Source organism: Salvelinus namaycush, chromosome 18 (assembly GCF_016432855.1).
Source record: "Salvelinus namaycush isolate Seneca chromosome 18, SaNama_1.0, whole genome shotgun sequence".
Classification (NCBI taxonomy): Eukaryota; Metazoa; Chordata; class Actinopteri; order Salmoniformes; family Salmonidae; genus Salvelinus; species Salvelinus namaycush.
The window spans coordinates 32,630,394-32,648,100 of record NC_052324.1 but is presented as its reverse complement, the minus strand read 5'-3'; the positions used below and the strand labels follow the sequence as shown (position 1 = coordinate 32,648,100).

The 17,707-nt window shown below is 42.7% G+C and overlaps 1 protein-coding gene across 1 annotated transcript; it reads right to left on the bottom strand.

Annotated features, from left to right (window-relative positions):
- Nucleotides 1-2,654: 2,654 nt before the first annotated feature.
- Nucleotides 2,655-12,990, bottom strand: LOC120062788 (leukocyte surface antigen CD53-like). Its single transcript, XM_039012858.1, has 8 exons — nucleotides 12,883-12,990; nucleotides 10,739-10,822; nucleotides 7,999-8,187; nucleotides 7,532-7,606; nucleotides 7,195-7,308; nucleotides 6,861-6,953; nucleotides 3,402-3,485; nucleotides 2,655-3,061 (listed from the first exon to the last, which is right to left on the bottom strand). The coding sequence occupies exons 2-8, from the start codon at nucleotides 10,799-10,801 to the stop codon at nucleotides 2,993-2,995; spliced, it is 687 nt and encodes a 228-aa protein (XP_038868786.1). The 5' UTR covers nucleotides 10,802-10,822; nucleotides 12,883-12,990; the 3' UTR covers nucleotides 2,655-2,992.
- Nucleotides 12,991-17,707: the final 4,717 nt, after the last annotated feature.

Sequence of the window (17,707 nt, the reverse complement as noted above, 5' to 3'; positions counted from 1 at the left end):
GGGTGTCAACATTTCTATAAACAGTGTATTCGGAAAGTATTCAGACCCTTTCACTTTTTCCAAATTTTGTTACGCTACAGCCTTATTCTAAAATTGATTAAATACATGTTTTTCCTCATCAAACTACACACAATATCCCATAATGACAAAGCAAAAACAGGTTTTTAGAATGTTTGCAAATGTATAAAAAATTAAAAAACAGACCTTACACAAGTATTCAGACCCGTTGCTATGAGACTCAAAATTGAGCTCAGGTGCATCCTGTTTCCACTGATCATCCTTGAGATGTTTCTACAAGTTGATTGGAGTCTACCTGTGGTAAAAATTTAATTGATTGGACATGATTTGTAAAGGCACACACCTGTCTATATAAGGTCCCACAGTTCACAGTGCATGTCAGAGGAAAAAAAGTAAACCATGAGGTAGGAGTTGTCTGTAGAGCGCAGTGACAGAATTGTGTCGAGGCACATGTCTGGGGAAGGGTACCAAAACATTTCTGCAGCATTGAAGGTCCCCCAAGAACACAGTTGCCTCCATCATTCTTAAATGGAAGAAGTTTGGAACCACCAAGACTCTTCCTAGAGCTGGCCGCCCGGCCAAACTGAGAAATTTGGGGAGAAGGATCTAGGTCAGGGAGGTGACCAAGAACCCAATGGTTACTCTTGACAGAGCTCCAGAGTTGCTCTTGGGAGATGGGAGAATCTTACAGAAGGACAACCATCTCTTCAGCACTCCACCAATCAGGCTATTATGGTAGATTGGCCAGACGGAAGCCACTCCTTTGTAAAATGCACATGACAGCCCGCTTGGAGTTTGCCAAAAGGCACCTAAAGGATTCTCCGACCATAATAAACAAGGTTCTCTGTTCTGATGAAACCAAGATTAAACTCTTTCGCCTGAATGCCAAGCATCACGTCTGGAGGACACCTGGCACCATGGTGAAGCATGTTAGTGGCAGCAGCATGCTGTGAGGATGTTTTTCAGCGGCAGGGACTGGCAGACTAGTCAGGATCGACGGAAGATGAACGGAGCAAAGTACAGCGAGATCCTTGATGAAAACCTGCTCCAGAGCGCTCAGGACCTCCGACTGGGGCGACGGTTCACCTTCCAACAGGACAACGACTCTAAGTACACAGCAAAGACAATGCAGGAGTGGCTTCGGAACAAGTCTGCTCCCAGAGCCTGCTCCACATCTAACCTGACAGAGCTTGAGAGGATCTGCAGAGAAGAATGGGAGAAACTCCCCAAATACAGGTGTGCCAAGATTGTAGCGTCATACCCAAGAAGACTCGAGGCGGTCATTTTTTGCCAAAGGTGCTTGAACTAAGTACCGAGTAAAGGGTCTGAATACCTATGTAAATCGTTTATTTCAGTTTTTTTATTTTAGTATTTTATCGTTCCAGAATAAGTCTGTTGAAAAAGTCAAGGGGTCTGAATACTTTCTGAATATAGTGTATTTCTGTATAGTGTATTTCCACAATGGGGTTGGAATAATATTGTGAAAATTATGATACTGCCCTTTTAGTGTAAGAACTGTTTGAAAATTCTGCCTGATATTTCCGCCTGTTGGTGGGATGGAGTTAGTTAATATACCAATAAGAAAGAGTTCCAAACCTCTCTGCCAGTAACAGGTAGATTTCAGTTTTTTTCCAAAATTCTTGATTGAGATATTGCTATGTGCTAAGAAGCTTTTGTTTTAAACTATCACAGTAAGGTACTTCATTGTTACACAGAAATTATTTGATATTGAGATAAAAACATCTGCATTTGACCTTTAATGCATAGGCTACCTTCAAGTGTATTTGCAAATGTACCTGCAAGATGTTGCATATGGTTCTCTCACCTCAAGTTAAATATATCCCACCCCAGGATTGAGAAAAAAGGTAAATTGTGGGTCCCATGTTAATGTGATGAAATAAAAAATCCCTGAAATGTTCCATACCCACAAAAGCTTATTTTGCTAAAATGTTGTGCACTAATTTGTTTACATTCCTGGTTAGTGAGTATTTGTCCTTTGCCAAGATAATCCATCCAACAGGTGTGGCATATCAAGAAGCTGATTAAACAGCACGGTCATTACACAGGTGCACCTTGTGCACGGGATAATAAAAGGCCACTCTGAAATGTGCAGTTTTGTCACACAACACAATGCCACAGATGTCTCAAGTTTTGAGGGAGCAAGCAACTGGCATGCTGACTGCAGGAATGTCCACCAGAGCTGTTGCCTGATAATTGAATGTTCACTTCTCTACCATAAGCTGCATCCACAGGAGTATTTCTGTATGTAATAAGGGCCTTTTGAGTGGAAAAAATCTTTCTGATTGGCTGGGCCTGGCTCCCCAGTGGGTGGGCCTATGCTCTGCAAGGCCCACCGTTTTCACTCAGGGAGGACTTTTAACAAAGGCTCCTTTTCTTCAACTTCATCGCCCTCGTTGTTATATTGTGAAACCACCAGCATCAGATAAGCTAAAAATAGTGGTTATATGAACACTCACAAAGCAGGTTGAAAGTTAGTGACAGGAAACCATGTGATGTTGAGAAGCAGCAGTCACAAATAACATAAGTAACTACACAGTAAGTCACTGCGTAGTTACAAAGATCGAAAAGTAATTTCAGTCAGATTCATTGTGGGGTTAAAATTAAATAACAGCTCAATGTTTATTGAATTATTTGGGTTGTTTACAAAATGTGTCAGTACAGTCACAGTATCAATAGTATTACATAGCATTCAAAAGTGCAGGTAGGTAGCATAGCTGTTAAGAAGACAAAAAGGACACTGGTTAGAACCCCCAAACTGTCTAGGTGAAAACTCTGTCGATGTGCTCTTGAGCAAATTGCTCCTGTAAGTCACTGGATAAGAGTGTCTGCTAAATGACTCAAATGTAAAAAGTGCCTGCCTTTTAGCATGTAATGAAATGAAACATCATAGAGAGCATAAACCGAGAGGGGATTATATTACAAAAAACAAACAAAAAAATAAATGCCGTTTTCATCATTTGTAGCTGAGTCCAGACTGGCTTATGTGGCAGAACAGAGTCACGGAAAAACACATGCCCAGGACCTACCAACATTGAAAAAACAAAATGGATGTGTTAGCCTACATGGTGTTCTGGTGGAGTTTTCATTTCCATCTAATACATGTTTAAAAACTCATGCAACAGCCTCCCAAATGGCCATACATAGTGCATGGGCTTATCTGGTCAAAATGAGTGCACACTGCATTACATAGGGAATAGGGTGCCATTTGGGCCACAATACATATATCTTAGAAGCTATACATGATGATTGATACATATAGTTGAAGGTTTATCGTGGTCAGGAATAAGACATGTTTGTCATGTGAATGTGGATAAACCTGTCACTGACCCCCTGTATTAACAAGTATGGGAAGATGACTATACCTCAATAACGCAGAGCACAATCACAGCAACTCCAGTGGCTAGGAAGTTCTCCTCAAACCAGGCCTTCAGCTTATTGTAACAACCCTGAGATGAAGAAGAGAAAACATTGCTGAGTGACAGCTATGTTTTTTTAATGTACAGTAACAGTCAAAAGTTTGGACACACCTACTCATTACAGGGTTTTTCTTTATTTTTACTATTTTCTACATTGAAGAATAATAGTGAAGACATCAGAACTATGAAATAACACATATGGAATCATGTAGCCACCCTTTGCCTTGATGACAGCTTTGCACACGCTTGGCATTCTCTCAACCAGCTTCATGAGTTAGTCACCTGGAATGCTTTTTCAACAGGAATTCCCACATATGCTAAGCATTTGTTGGATGCTTTTCCTTCACTCTGCGGTCCAATTCATCCCAAACCACCTCAATTGGGTTGAGGTCGGGTGATTGTGGAGGCAAGGTCATCTGATGCAGCACTCCATCACTCTCCTTCTTGGTCAAATAGCCCATACACAGCCTGAAGGTGTGTTTTGGGTCATTGTAGAACGTCATTGTAAATAAGAATTTGTTCTTAACTGAATTGCCTAGTTAAATAAAGGTTAAATAAAATAAAAAATGTCCTGTTGAAAAACAAATGATTGTCCCACTAAGCGCAAACCAGAAGTATGGCGTATCGCTGCAGAATGCCTTGAATCTAAATGAATCACTGACAGTGTCACCAGCAAAGCACCCCCACACCTCCATCTCCATGCTTCACGGTGGGAACCACACATGCAGAGATCACAAAGACACGGTGGTTTGAACCAAAAATCTCAAATTTGGGCTAATCAGACCAAAGGACAGATTTCCACCGGTCTAATGTCCATTGCTTGTGTTTCTTGGACAAAGCAAGTCTCTTCTTATTGGTGTCCCTCGGTAGTGGTTTCTTTGCAGCAATTTGACCATGAAGGCCTGATTCACGCAGTCTCCTCTGAACAGCTGATGTTGAGATGTGTCTGTTACTTGAACTCTAGGAAGCATTTATTTGGGCAGCAATTTCTGAGGCTGGTAACTCTAATGAACTTATCCTTTGCATTAGAGGTAACTCTGGGTCTTCCTTTCCTGTGGCGGTCCTCATGAGAGGCAGTTTCATCATAGTGCTTGATGGTTTTTGCGACTGCACTTGAAGAAACGTTCAAAGTTCTTGACATTTTCCGGATTGACTGACCTTCATGTCTTAAAGTAATGATGGACTGTCATTTCTCTTTGCTTATTCGAGCTGTTCTTGCCATAATATGGACTTGGTCTTTTACCAAATAGGGCTATCTTCTCTATACCACCCTTCCTTGTCACAACACAACTGATTGGCTCAATTGCATAAACACTTTTTTGGTTACTACATGATTCCATATGTGTTATTTCATAGTTTTGATGTCTTCAATATGATTCTACAATGTAGAAAATAGTCAAAATTATTGTAAACCCTGTAATCAGTAGGTGTTTCCAAACTTTTGACTGGTACTCTAGTTTTATAGTTCAGTTCACTTGTTACCCACATGAAAGGATATTTGTTATTTTTTTAGTTGATTTTTTTTATTTCACCAGGTAGGCCAGGTGAGAACAAGTTCTCATTTACAACTGCGACCTGGCCAAGATAAAGCATAGCAGCGCGACAAAAACAACACAGAGTTACACATAAACAAACGTACAGTCAATAACACAAAATAAAAGAAAAATAGAAAGATCTATGTACAGTGTGTGCAAATGTAGAAGAGTAGGGAGGTAGGCAATAAATAGTCCATAGAGGCAAAACTAATTACAATTTAGCATTAATACTGGAGCAGATGACGATGTGCAAGTAGAGATACTGGGGTGCAAAGAGCAAGAGGGTAAGTAATAATATGGGGATGTGGTAGTCGGGTGTGCTATTTACAGATTGGCTGTGTACAGGTACAGTGATTGGTAAGCTGCTCTGACAGCTGATGCTTAAAGTTAGAGAGGGAGATATAAGACTCCACCTTCAGAGATTTTTGCAATTCGTTCCAGTCATTGGCAGCAGAGAACTGGAAGGAAAGGCGGCCAAAGGAAGTGTTGGCTTTGGGGATGACCAGTGTAATATACCTGCTGGAGCGCGTGCTACGGGTGGGTGTTGCTATGGTGACCAGTGAGCTGAGCTAAGGCGGGGCTTTACCTAGCAAAGTCTTATAGATGACCTGGAGCCAGTGGGATTGGTGACGGATATGTAGTGAGGGCCAGCCAACGAGAGCATAGAGGTCACAGTGGTGGGTAGTATATGGGGTTTTGGTGATAAAACGAATGGCACTGTGATAGACTCATCCAATTTTCTGAGTAGAGTGTTGGGGGCTATTTTGTAAATGACATCGCCAAAGTCAAGGATCTGTAGGATAGTCAGTTTTACGAGGGTATGTTTGGCAGCATGAGTGAAGGAGGCTTTGTTGCGAAATAGGAAGCCGATTCTAGATTTAATTTTGGATTGGTGATGCTTAATGTGAGTCTGGAAGGAGAGTTTACAGTCTAACCAGACACCTAGGTATTTGTAGTCGTCCACATATTCTAGGTCAGAACCGTCCAGAGTAGTGATGCTAGTCGGGCGGGAGCGTGTGGGCAGCAATCAGTTGAAGAGCATGGACTTAGTTTTACAAGCATTTAAAAGCAGTTGGAGGCCATGGAAGGAGTGCTGTATGGCATTGAAGCTCGTTTGGAGGTTTGTTAGCACAGTGTCCAAAGAAGGGCCAGAAGTATACAGAATGGTGTCGTCTGTGTAGAGGTGGATCAGAGAATCACCAGCAGCAAGAGCGACATCATTGATGCATACAGAGAAGAGAGTCGGCCCGAGAATTGAGCTCTGTGGCACCCCCATAGAGACTGCCAGAGGTCCGGACAACAGGCCCTCCGATTTGACACACTGAACTCTATCTGAGAAGTAGTTGGTGAACCAGGCGAGGCAGTCATTTGAGAAGCCAAGGCTATTGAGTATGCCGATAAGAATGCGGTGATTGACAGAGTCGAAAGCCTTGGCCAGGTCGATGAAGACGGCTGCACAGTACTGTCTTTTATCGATGGCGGTTATGATATCGTTTAGGACCTTGAGCGTGACTGAGGTGCACCCGTGACCAGCTCGGAAACCATATTGCATAGTGGAGAAGGTACGGTGGGATTTGAAATGGTCGGTTATCTGTTTATTAACTTGGCTTTTGAAGATTTTAGAAAGGCAGGGTAGGATGGATATAGGTCTATAACAGTTTGGGTCTAAGGTGTCTCCCCCTTTGAAGAGGGGAAGACCATTATGTGGTACCATTCCATTTCAATTCCAGTCAACTCAGAAAGTAAACCAAATTCTAATTCCAATTCAAAATGTTCATCATTGAAAAGCATTGAAGGGAATTGGAAATGGAATTTCAGTGTACTTCCTGAATTGACCCCAAGCCTGGCAGCATATCTCTTTCCAGTATACCGGCTGATTGATGTCACATTGGGTCTTGGAGCAGCAGGACGCAGGCATTTTATCCTTCCAGTCACTTGAGTTATGGACCCCACAGCACTGGAACTACATGTATGTAATAGAATTAAACATGACAAAAGCAGTGTTATCAACACATGAAACAACATCACATTTCCACTCCCTTTTGTTCACATGCCTGGGAGGGCTAAAGAGGGAGTATACATGTTTCATTGTAAAGTCTCAGTGTCTCCCTATAAGACCTGGTCATGTCACTATATAGTACATAAGGTACCATTTGGGACGCACACTAAATGTTTCTGATATATATTTCACAGCACACGCTCACCGTGGTCTGAATGATATCCCAGTCACCCGTGCTCATTGTTGAATTCCCACCTTTAGCTGATTCCCGGGACTTCTCCAGACTGTCTGTGAGATCCCTCTGTAGGAAGCTGCCAATCTAAGCACACACATTAATTACTTGGCAGTATGACCATCTCATAAAACGCTACCTGATTATCTCCTATCATCTTTGAGCTTTCCTCACAACAATCGCCCTCTCTCAATCCCTGATGTTCCTCATGTAAATTAGTATTGTATTAAAGTTCTCTTCTTCACTTCATTTTCTGTCACCCCTCTCAAACCTCCTCCCAACATCCCAGTGCCCATCTGCTATATCTTACCTTGCTCTCATATAAAAGCAGTAGAAAGGCTGCAGTCAGCTCCACCAATATCAGAATGAACAACAGGATGAAAAACTGAAAATCAAGAAAAGTACAAGTGTTTGTAAGTCATTTTAATTTAAGCAAGGACAGTGAATGATCCCCACCTGGGCAAAAACTGGTTGAATCAATGTTGTTTACACGTCATTTCAACCCAAAAATTCAACGTGATGACGTTGAATCAATGTGGAAAACTGATTGGATTTGAAAAAATACATCAACGTCAGGGAATTTTGTCTTTTTTTTCACCCAACTTTTAACTTAAATCCAACGACAGGGTGACATTGTTGGATGATTTCATGTTGAATTCATGTTAGACAACTCAACCAAATGTAAATCAAAACTAGACGTTGAACTGATGTCTGTGCCCCGTGGGATGAGACCAATGTCTCTAAAAAATATGAAATTATGTCAAATGTGAGACCTACAGTGACAAGGAGGCAGCGGTTCTCTTTCAGGGCCCCCAGGAACCCCAGGAAGGACACACAGGTCATGATGATGCCAATGATGAAGAGCATGTTGGCAATGTTCAGGGAGGACAGGGATGGGATGAGAGACGACACCTTAGAGTTCATCATCATGAACACTCCAAAACCAAACCCTGCAGTTCCACAGATCTGACAAGAACCAAACACAACAGCATGTGTTCAACATACAGCACCAGTCAAAAGTTTGGACACACCTACTCATTCAAGGGTTTTTCTTTATTTGACGATTTTCTACATTTTCAAATAATAGTGAAGACATCAAAACTATGAAATAACACATATGGAATCATGTAGTACCAAAAAACTGTTAAACAAATCAAAATATATTTTATATTTGAGATTCCTCAAAGTAGCCACCCTTTGCCTTGATGTCAGCTTTGCACAATCTAGGCATTCTCTCAACCAGCTTCATGAGGTAGTCACCTGGAATGCATTTCAATTAACAGGTGTACCTTCTTTTCTTCTCAATGCGTTTGAGCCAATCAGTTGTGTTGTGACAAGGTAGGGGTGGTATACAGAAGACAGCCCTAGTTGGTAAAAGACCAAGTCAATATTATGGCAAGAACAGCTCAAATAAGCAAAGAGAAATGACAGTCCATCATTACTTAATACATGAAGGTCAGTTAATACGGAATATTTCAAGAACTTTGAAAGTTTCTTCAAGTGCAGTCACAAAAACCATCAAGCGCTATGATGAAACTGCCTCTCATGAGGATCACCACAGGAAAGGAAGACCCAGAGTTACCTCTGATGCAGAGGATAAGTTCATTAGAGTTACCAGCCTCAGAAATTGCAGCCCAAATAAATGCTTCACAAGAGGTCAAGTAACAGACACATCTCAAGATCAGCTGTTCAGAGGAGACTGCGTGAATCAGGCCTTCATGGTAGAATTGCTGAAAAGAAACCACTACTAAAGGACACCAATAATAAGAGACTTGCATGGGCCAAGAAACACGAGCAATGGACATTAGACCGGTGGAAATCTGTCCTTTGGTTTGATGAGTCCAAATTTCTGATTTTTGGTTTCAACTGCCGTGTCTTTGTGAGACGCAGAGTAGGTGAACGGATCATCTCTGCATGTGTGGTTCCCACTGTGAAGCATGGAGGAGGAGGTGTGATGGTGGTGTGGGTGTGCTATTCAGAATTCAAGGCACACTTAACCAGTATGGCTACCACAGCATTCTTGCAGCGATATACCATCCCATCTGATTTGCGCTTAGTGGGAATATAATTTGTTTTTCAACAGGACAATGACCCAACAGACCTTCAGGCTGTGTAAAGGCTATTGACCAAGAAGGAGAGTGATGGAGCGCTGCATCAGATGACCTGGCCTCCACAATCACCCGACCTCAACACAATTTAAATGGTTTCGGATGAGTTGGACCGCAGAGTGAAGGAAAAGCAGCCAACAATAGCTCAGCATATGTGGGAACTCCTTCAAGACCGTTGCAAAAGCATTCCAGATGAAGCTGGTTGAGAGAATGTCAAGAGTGTGCAAAGCTCAAGGCAAAGGGTGGCTAATTGAAGAATCTCAAATATAAAATATATTTTGATTTGTTTAACAATTTTTTGGTTACTACATGATTCCATATGTTATTTCATAGTTTTGATGTCTTAATTGATATGTGCCAATATATCCTCCAAACACTGGCTTCGAGGGCATAATCACTTTAATACAACGGGTTACCAACATATTTTCATTAAAAACGTTATTTTGCTGAATTTATTCATACTATTTCATCCTTCCACAAGATATAGTCCCGATACAAATCTAGGGTTGCTACCCAAGCCGGCTGGTCGTTTGTTCTATCGTTTCGGTTGCTAGAGACGCGACCCAGCCATCCAGTCTTTTTGTTCTGTATCTATGGACGCAGCCCAGTCGTTCGTTGTAAATGTTCCATTGCCATACTGGCTGGCAACGTTCTTATCCCTTGCTTACTAGCTAGCCAACTACGGCTAACAATTACGTCAAAAAGCGCATCCAGAATAACAGCAAAGAAGCTGCATTTGCATTTGTTTAAGCTGTTTTCTAGTGACATTTATTTAAATACACAATAACAATGAGCTAATGAGGCGCCATTTCACCTGGCATAGAAAATGTGTTCTCTTGTCAGAACACTATTGTTCAAAGGAGCTAGCCAACAACACAGCTAACACAATCACTTCAAACGGAAGCTGGAAAGACTGCAAGCTAGCTGCATTTCGTTTCGTTTTACCTTTTATCAATTGACATTTCTTTGTATATATCCATTAAAAAAATACCGGCTGATTCATGATTTCAACTGTCTGAGAAACGCTGCCTGCGTGCCTGTCTCGTCACGACATGTTCATTACTATTTGACAGCTGGAGATCGAATTTGAATATTGAAGCAGTGTTGTAAATGTCGGAGAGACAGACAGCAAGTTTTATGCAAATCTCCGCTTTTGAAAACTAAATGTTAGTCTAAAAAAAAGTCAGATGGAACAGAGTAAATAGGCATTTTAAAGTCATAGATTTAGCCGGTGGTAACGTATGGAATAGACACCAGCTGGAATGCGGTTTTAACCAATCAGCATTCAGGATTAGACCCACCCGTTGTACAAATTGTGATAAATGGACACTGAAATATTGAACATGGGTTTTTATCTCATTGAGGGAAGGAAGAGTAGAAGGTAACAGATGGATGTTTGGGATACGTACAAAGCACACGAAGTTAACCACACACATGGTGTATTTCAAACACTTGAGGCAATTTTGAGCCATTTCCCAGAAGTGCGTTCAGACCTGAAAAAACAAAACAAGAGACAGATAAACACACAATGTGCCAACAGATCAATGAAAAGCGTGTCTTTAACACAGAAACCATCAGTGAAAACAGCAACATACAATACCACACAAATGCACAGCAAAGATTGTTTAAAAACTTTGAGGACACCTCTGAGTCAGATTTGTATTTTGTTCATCAAAAGAAATGAGAAGGAGCATGGTACCATTGTCTGAGACTGAGTAGTGAGGCCATCAAGTGTCACACAGTATGAGGAAAGGAGCCTGCTTTATCTGGTTTCCTGTGTATAATACTTCCTTTATATTTATCCAGGGGACCAGGCTGGTTTTCATCATAGTTTTTACCCTGATGTTTAGACCAAGACAGTTTGATATCGATTTAATCTTTGAGGAAATATCTGTCGAAGTAAACCAACATCATAACAATATTTCATTCAACTGCGGGATGAATGTGGGTAGAATTGTACACCTTCTTCAGGTTAATATACTGAACAAAAATATAAACGCAACATGGAACAATTTCAACGATTTTACTGAGTTACAGTCCACATGAGGAAATCAGTCAACTGAAAGAAATTCATTAGGCCCTAATCCATGGATTTCACATGACTTGGAAGGGGCACAGCCATGGGTGGGCATAGGCCCACCCACTTGGGAGCCAGGCCCAGCCAATCAGAATATGTTTTTCCCAACTAAAGGGCTTTATTACAGACAGAAATACTCCTCAGTTTCATCAGTTGTCTGGGTGGCTGGTCTCAGACGAACCCGCAGGTGAAGAAGCCGGATGTGGAGGTCCTGGGCTGGCGTGGATACACATGGTTGGCGGTTGTGAGGCCGGTTGGAAGTACTGCCAAATTCTCTAAAATGACGTTGGAGGTGGCTTATGGTAGAGAAATTAACATTCAATTCTCTGGCAACAGCTCTGGTGGACATTCATGCAATCAGCATGCCAGTTGCACGCTCCCTCAAAATGACATCTGTGGCATTGTGTTGTGTGACAAAACAACACATTTCAGATTGGCCTTTTTTTGTCCCCAGCACAAGCTGCACCTGTGTGTAACGATCATGCTGTTTAATCAGCTTCTTGATATGCCATACCTGTCAGGTGGATGTATTATCTTGGCGAAGGAGAAATGCTCACGAACAGGGATGTAAGCAAATTTGTGCACACATTTTGAGAAAAATAAGCTTTTTGTGCGTATGGAAAATTTCTGGGATCTTTTATTTAATGTAATGAAACATGGGACCAACACTTTACATGTTGCGTTGATATTTTTGTTCAGTAATGTGTCCAACCCAATATCACCCTCATCCTCTGAAACCATGCTGTGTCTGTAATTGATAAACATATTGAAATGAAACTGTTTCAATGTCAAATTTAAAATGTACTTAATTTCCTTCTTGACATTCAAGCTAATTTCAATTACTGCCAAATTACCTCTAAGAGCCTAAGAAACCCCAAACTACCCTACCTTTCTTGTTATACCACATTTATAAAATGTCTTCAAATAGATGTTTTCAATAATACTGACATTACATTTTAGATTGTTCTCAGACAAGGTTTAATAAGTTATAGTTACTCTCTCTTTATTAACCCATGACCAATGTCTCTTATCCCTTGGTTAGCTATCAAATCAATTTTATTTATATAGCCCTTCGTACATCAGCTGATATCTCAAAGTGCTGTACAGAAACCCAGCCTAAAACCCCAAACAGCAAGCAATGCAGGTGTAGAAGCACGGTGGCTAGGAAAAACTCCCTTGAAAGGCCAAAACCTAGGAAGAAACCTAGAGAGGAACCAGGCTATGAGGGGTGGCCAGTCCTCTTCTGGCTGTGCCGGGTGGAGATCATGTGGACATTAGCTATGTCTATTAGATCAATAGACTCATGCAGTAAGTCACTCATAACAATCAAAATACAATCATATGTCCTCTCTGTTTTATAACCAATAAAATATAACTTTCAATTAAAGATGATGACATTGAGACGTCATTAAATTCCTGTGAGAATGGTATCGATTGAGCTTTAGTGAATGAAGAAAATGCCAACCTTGTGCTTACCTTGTCAGTTGAAATAGTGATACAAGTGTAACTCAAGCCCAATACCCTCTACAATACGTTGTTTAGAGGATGTACTGCTCCTTTGACTTTACCGTACTGGTATTTTCCATTCTCATTAGACTCTGAAGGCAAGGGGTTTGTCAGTTCATTCTACTTCCTTATTCTGGGGCACACTGGGACAAATCTATACTGAGAACTTGTGCCGTGCATTTTAAACTAGCAAAAGGAAACACACAAAGTCTAAAGCTGTGGTAACCCTTTTCTACCAGTGGAGGGGAATTTGGCACCTATGTTTTCAACTATAAATAACCAATGATCAAAAAAGATTTTCTGAAGTAAAAACTGACTCATTGTTGTTTCAATCATGCCTACTCTGTAAGAGTGAAAATGTGCTATGCACATCCACGTTTTGAGAGGTAATCAATGGTTTAATACACAGGTAGGAGCAGTCAAAATGTAGATTATTATTGTTTACATACATTTTTTTCTGTAAATTTGAAACAATCCCTATAACATACATATATATTAGTCTCTCAGGTGAGATTCATCCAGAATGAAATCAAAACATGAAAATACAGAATGATACCTGAAAATGGCTCAGTCTCAATGGCAACTGTTCTTGTCAGATGCTTGGTCATTATGCTAAGTACTCATAACATAACTTCTCTCAAAAAAGGTACCTGATTGCTTTGTGTTCTATTTACAGACAACTGACAAACCCCTTGCCTTCAGAGTCTAATGAGAATGGAAAATACCAGTACGGTAAAGTCAAAGGAGCAGTACATCCTCTAAACAACGTATTGTAGAGGGTATTTTGCGTAATAAGCCAGTTGAAAGTCATGGGTTCTTCTTTTACTTGTAACCATATCCATTACGACTGAAGTGTCAGAAGATGGGGACGGTGAAACACAGGCAAATCAACTGCAAACAATAACAGAAACATGTTCTGGATGCATAGTCAGCACATTTGAACTAAGACCACAGACAGTCTTATAGACTAAGGAAGAGGAAACAGGCTAAGTAGAATGAAGAAGATGGTGAGAATCACATTGGCATCCTATTCCCTATATATAGTGCACTACTTTTGACCAGGGTCAATGGGCTTTAGTCAAAAGTAGTGCACTATATTGGGAATAGGGTGCCGTTTGGGACACACACATTGATCCAAATAAGTAAAAGCGTAGAAAGTGTACTGTACCTGCAGAATGAACAGGGGTATGACACCTGCTCCAGTGCTGAGAAAGTTCCTCCCCAGTTCCTGAGCTTCATATGACGGCCCAGAAAGAGACAGAGGTTACGTTGTTGTGACTGTTGAACTATGTCACCTCCTGTTGGGCACACCACGAATCAACTGCACCCATGGTCCCAGTGAAGATTGACGGACACGACACGGAAGCTCTATTAGACTCCTGAAGTATGGTTACGCTCGTAACCACGTGCCTGCTGAACCAGGAGACCGAACGGGGTAAGGAGATGTCATTTCCTGTGTTCACGGTGACACAAAGCGGTATCCAACCGGATGGATCAACATCGTAACACCACAAGGGAGTTGCCAGATGATGGTGGGTGCAGTACCAGAGTTGCCAGTACCTCTCCTAGTGGGACGGGATTGTCCGCTGTTCGCGGCCCTATGGGGGCACGAGCTGAAGAAAAAGATACGAGCTGGCCGAAGAAGAGAGCGGGGACGACCCATCGCCTGTGCGGCCCGGAAGCAACCGGTTGACCAACCTGTATCTACAGGTCCGGAGTCGGAGGGGGCGCCGGAACCCTGGAGGAGGAGCCCAGCCTCCCCCTCCTCAATTTCGAGGGTCCAGTCGAGACACCTGCTGGGGGCCAACTGAGGGGACAATTCGGGACGTCCCAGTGGGAGGATACGAACTTGAAAGCCGCCGCAATCCAAGTGATAGCGGTGGATGGACAGCTACTTCCGGGGGTGAGTGACTGGCGATACCCCCATTTCCAAATCAAGAATAACCTTTTGTATCAGGTGTCGCGCCAACGGGGGAACTTCGAGAGGTATTGTTGCTGCCCCGACGGTACGTGGGAACCGTTCTTCAGCTGGCCCACACCCACCTGTTGGGGGCGCACCTGGGAATGGAGAAGACCCGGGAATGAATCGCAGCCCAGTTCCACTGGCCCGGGATGAGGAGGGCCGTGGAAGACTCAGTAGTCTTTGCAGCTGCCCGGAGTGTTAACCCGCTGTCCCAAAAGCACACATCCGAAACCCTCTGGTCCCCCTACCAATCATTGGGGTGCCCTTTGAACGCATCACCATGGACATAGTGGGACCCCTGGTAAAAACAGCATGAGGACACCGGTACATCCTTGTGATAGTAGATTATGCCACCCGGTATCCCGAGGCCATTCCCCTACGGCTGCGGTATCCAAGGGAATCGCCCGAGAGCTGTTCCACCTTTTTAGCAAGGGGGGGCATCTCGAACGAGATCCTGACAGACCAAGGTACTGAGTTTATGTCCCACCTAATGAAAGAGTTGTGTGCTCTCCTGCAGATCAAGCAGATCCGGACCTTCGTCTTTCACCCGCAGACGGATGGGCTCGTCGAGCACTTCAATAAAACGCTCAAACAAATGCTGCGGAAGGTCATCGAGCAGGACGGGAAGAACTGGGACCAGCTACTACCCCACCTAATGTTCTCAATCCAAGAAGTACCCCAGTCCTCCACTGGGTTTTCCCCTTTTGAACTCCTCTACAGGAGGAGGCCACGCGGCCTACTGGACCTCGCCAAGGAGGTGTGGGAAGCCCAACAGACCCCCTTAAGCAGTGTGTTAGAGCACGTGGAGATGATGAGGGAGCGGATGACAGCCATATGTCCAGTCGTGAGGGAACATATGGAGAAGGCCCAACGCGCCCAAGCCCAGGTTTACAATCGGGGAGCCCAGCCACGAGAATTCCAGGTGGGAGACAGGGTGTTGGTCTTAATCCCCACGGCCAAATGTAAGTTCCTGGCAACATGGCACGGGCCATACGAGGTGATTGAGAAGCTGGGACAACTGACATTTACTCCTGAGGTGCTGACCTGTTGCACCATCGACATCCATTGTGATTATTATTATTTGACCCTGCTGGTCATCTATGAACATTTTAACATCTTGGCCATGTTCTGTTATAATCTCCACCCGGCACAGCCAGAAGAGGACTGGCCACCCCTCATAGCCTGGTTCCTCTCTAGGTTTCTTCCTAGGTTCTGGCCTTTCTAGCGATTTTTTTCCTAGTCACCGTGCTTCTACACCTGCATTGCTTGCTGTTTGGGGTTTGAGGCTGGGTTTCTGTACAGCACTTTGAGATATCAGCTGATGTAAGAAGGGCTTTATAAATACATTTGATTTGATTTGACTTTATGGTAGAGTGGCCAGATGGAAGCCACTCCTCAGTAAAAGGCAGATGACAGCCCGCTTGGAGTTTGCCAAAAGGCACCTAAAGACTCTCAGACGATGAGGAACAAGATTCTCTGGTCTGATGAAACCAAGATTGAACTCTTTGGCCTGAATGCCAATTGTCACTTCTAGAGGAAACCTGGCACCAACCCTACGGTGAAGCATGGTGGTGGCAGCATCATGCTGTGGGGATGTTTTGCAGAGGCAGGGACTGGGAGACTAGTCAGGATCAAGGGAAAGATGAACAGAGCAAAGTACAGAGAGATCTTTGATGCAAACCTGCTCCAGAGCGCTCAGGACCTCAGACTGGGGTGAAGGTTCACCTTCCAACAGGACAACGGCCCTAAGCACACAGCCAAGACAACGCAGGTGTGGCTTCGGGACAAGTCTCTGAATATTCTTGAGTGGCCCAGCCAGAGTCCGGACTTGAACCCGATCGAACATCCCTGGAGAGACCTGAAAATAGCTGTGCAGCATTGCTCCCCATCCAACCTAACAGAGCTTGAGTGGATCTGCAGAGAAGAATGGGAGAAACAACCCAAATACAGGTGTACCAAGCTTGTATTGTTATACCCAAGAAGGCTCAAGGCTGTAATCGCTGCCAAAGGTGCTTCAACAAAGTACTGAGTAAAGGGTCTGAATACTTATGTAAATGTGCTATTTCATTTTTTATTTTTTATATTAGCAAAAAAGCTTTGTCATCATGGGGGGAAAAAACAATTTATTCAAATTTACAATAAGGCTGTAACCTAACAAAATTATAAAAAGTCAAGGGGTCTGAATACTCACCGAAGGGGTATATTAACTCAATTATCTCAACTAACCTGTACCCCTACACATTGACTTGGTACCGGTACCCCCTGTATATAGCCTTGTTATTGTTATTTTATTGTGTTATTAATATTTATTTTTGTGTAAGTAACCATTTCACGATAAGGTCTACTACACCTGTTGTATTCGGCGAATGTGACAAATAAAATGTGATTTGATTTCTTCTACGTCCAGGTTACAAACCAGGTCTTTCTAAAAAGAAAGTGTCAATCTGTATGGCAAACAGGTCACATGTTTATATGACAAATATTACCACCATTACCATGTTCAAATCAGGTCATAAGAACAGCAGAGAAGCCTTTAGATGTCTCTTATCTCCCTCTCAAACACCATGGCCAGCTCCACCAGCATCAAGCAAAACAACAAGATGCAAAACTGCAATTACAACAGATCACAAATCACTCACAAACCACAGGCACCTTTATAGAGCACTTCTTTTGACCAGGGTCTTATGGAGTGGCATTTGGAACGCGTACCTTTTCTGCATAGTCCTTGACAAATGACCTAATAAAATAATGAGTAAAGAATATCTGTGCAAACTCACAGTGATGAGCATACAATGGTTTTCCTTCATGGGTGATGATTCATGATTCCCAGGT

What these genes read in the sequence shown, in the direction of transcription:
- LOC120062788 (XM_039012858.1), bottom strand. Translation starts at nt 10,801, where the DNA reads ATGGCTCAAAATTGCCTCAAGTGTTTGAAATACACCATGTGTGTGGTT. An exon ending in ACCGCTGCCTCCTTGTCACT is followed by an intron (nt 7,607 to 7,998) that starts GTAGGTCTCACA and finishes CTTGATTTTCAG; the next exon opens with TTTTTCATCCTGTTGTTCAT. An exon ending in TTGTGCTCTGCGTTATTGAG is followed by an intron (nt 3,062 to 3,401) that starts GTATAGTCATCT and finishes CAATGTTGGTAG; the next exon opens with GTCCTGGGCATGTGTTTTTC.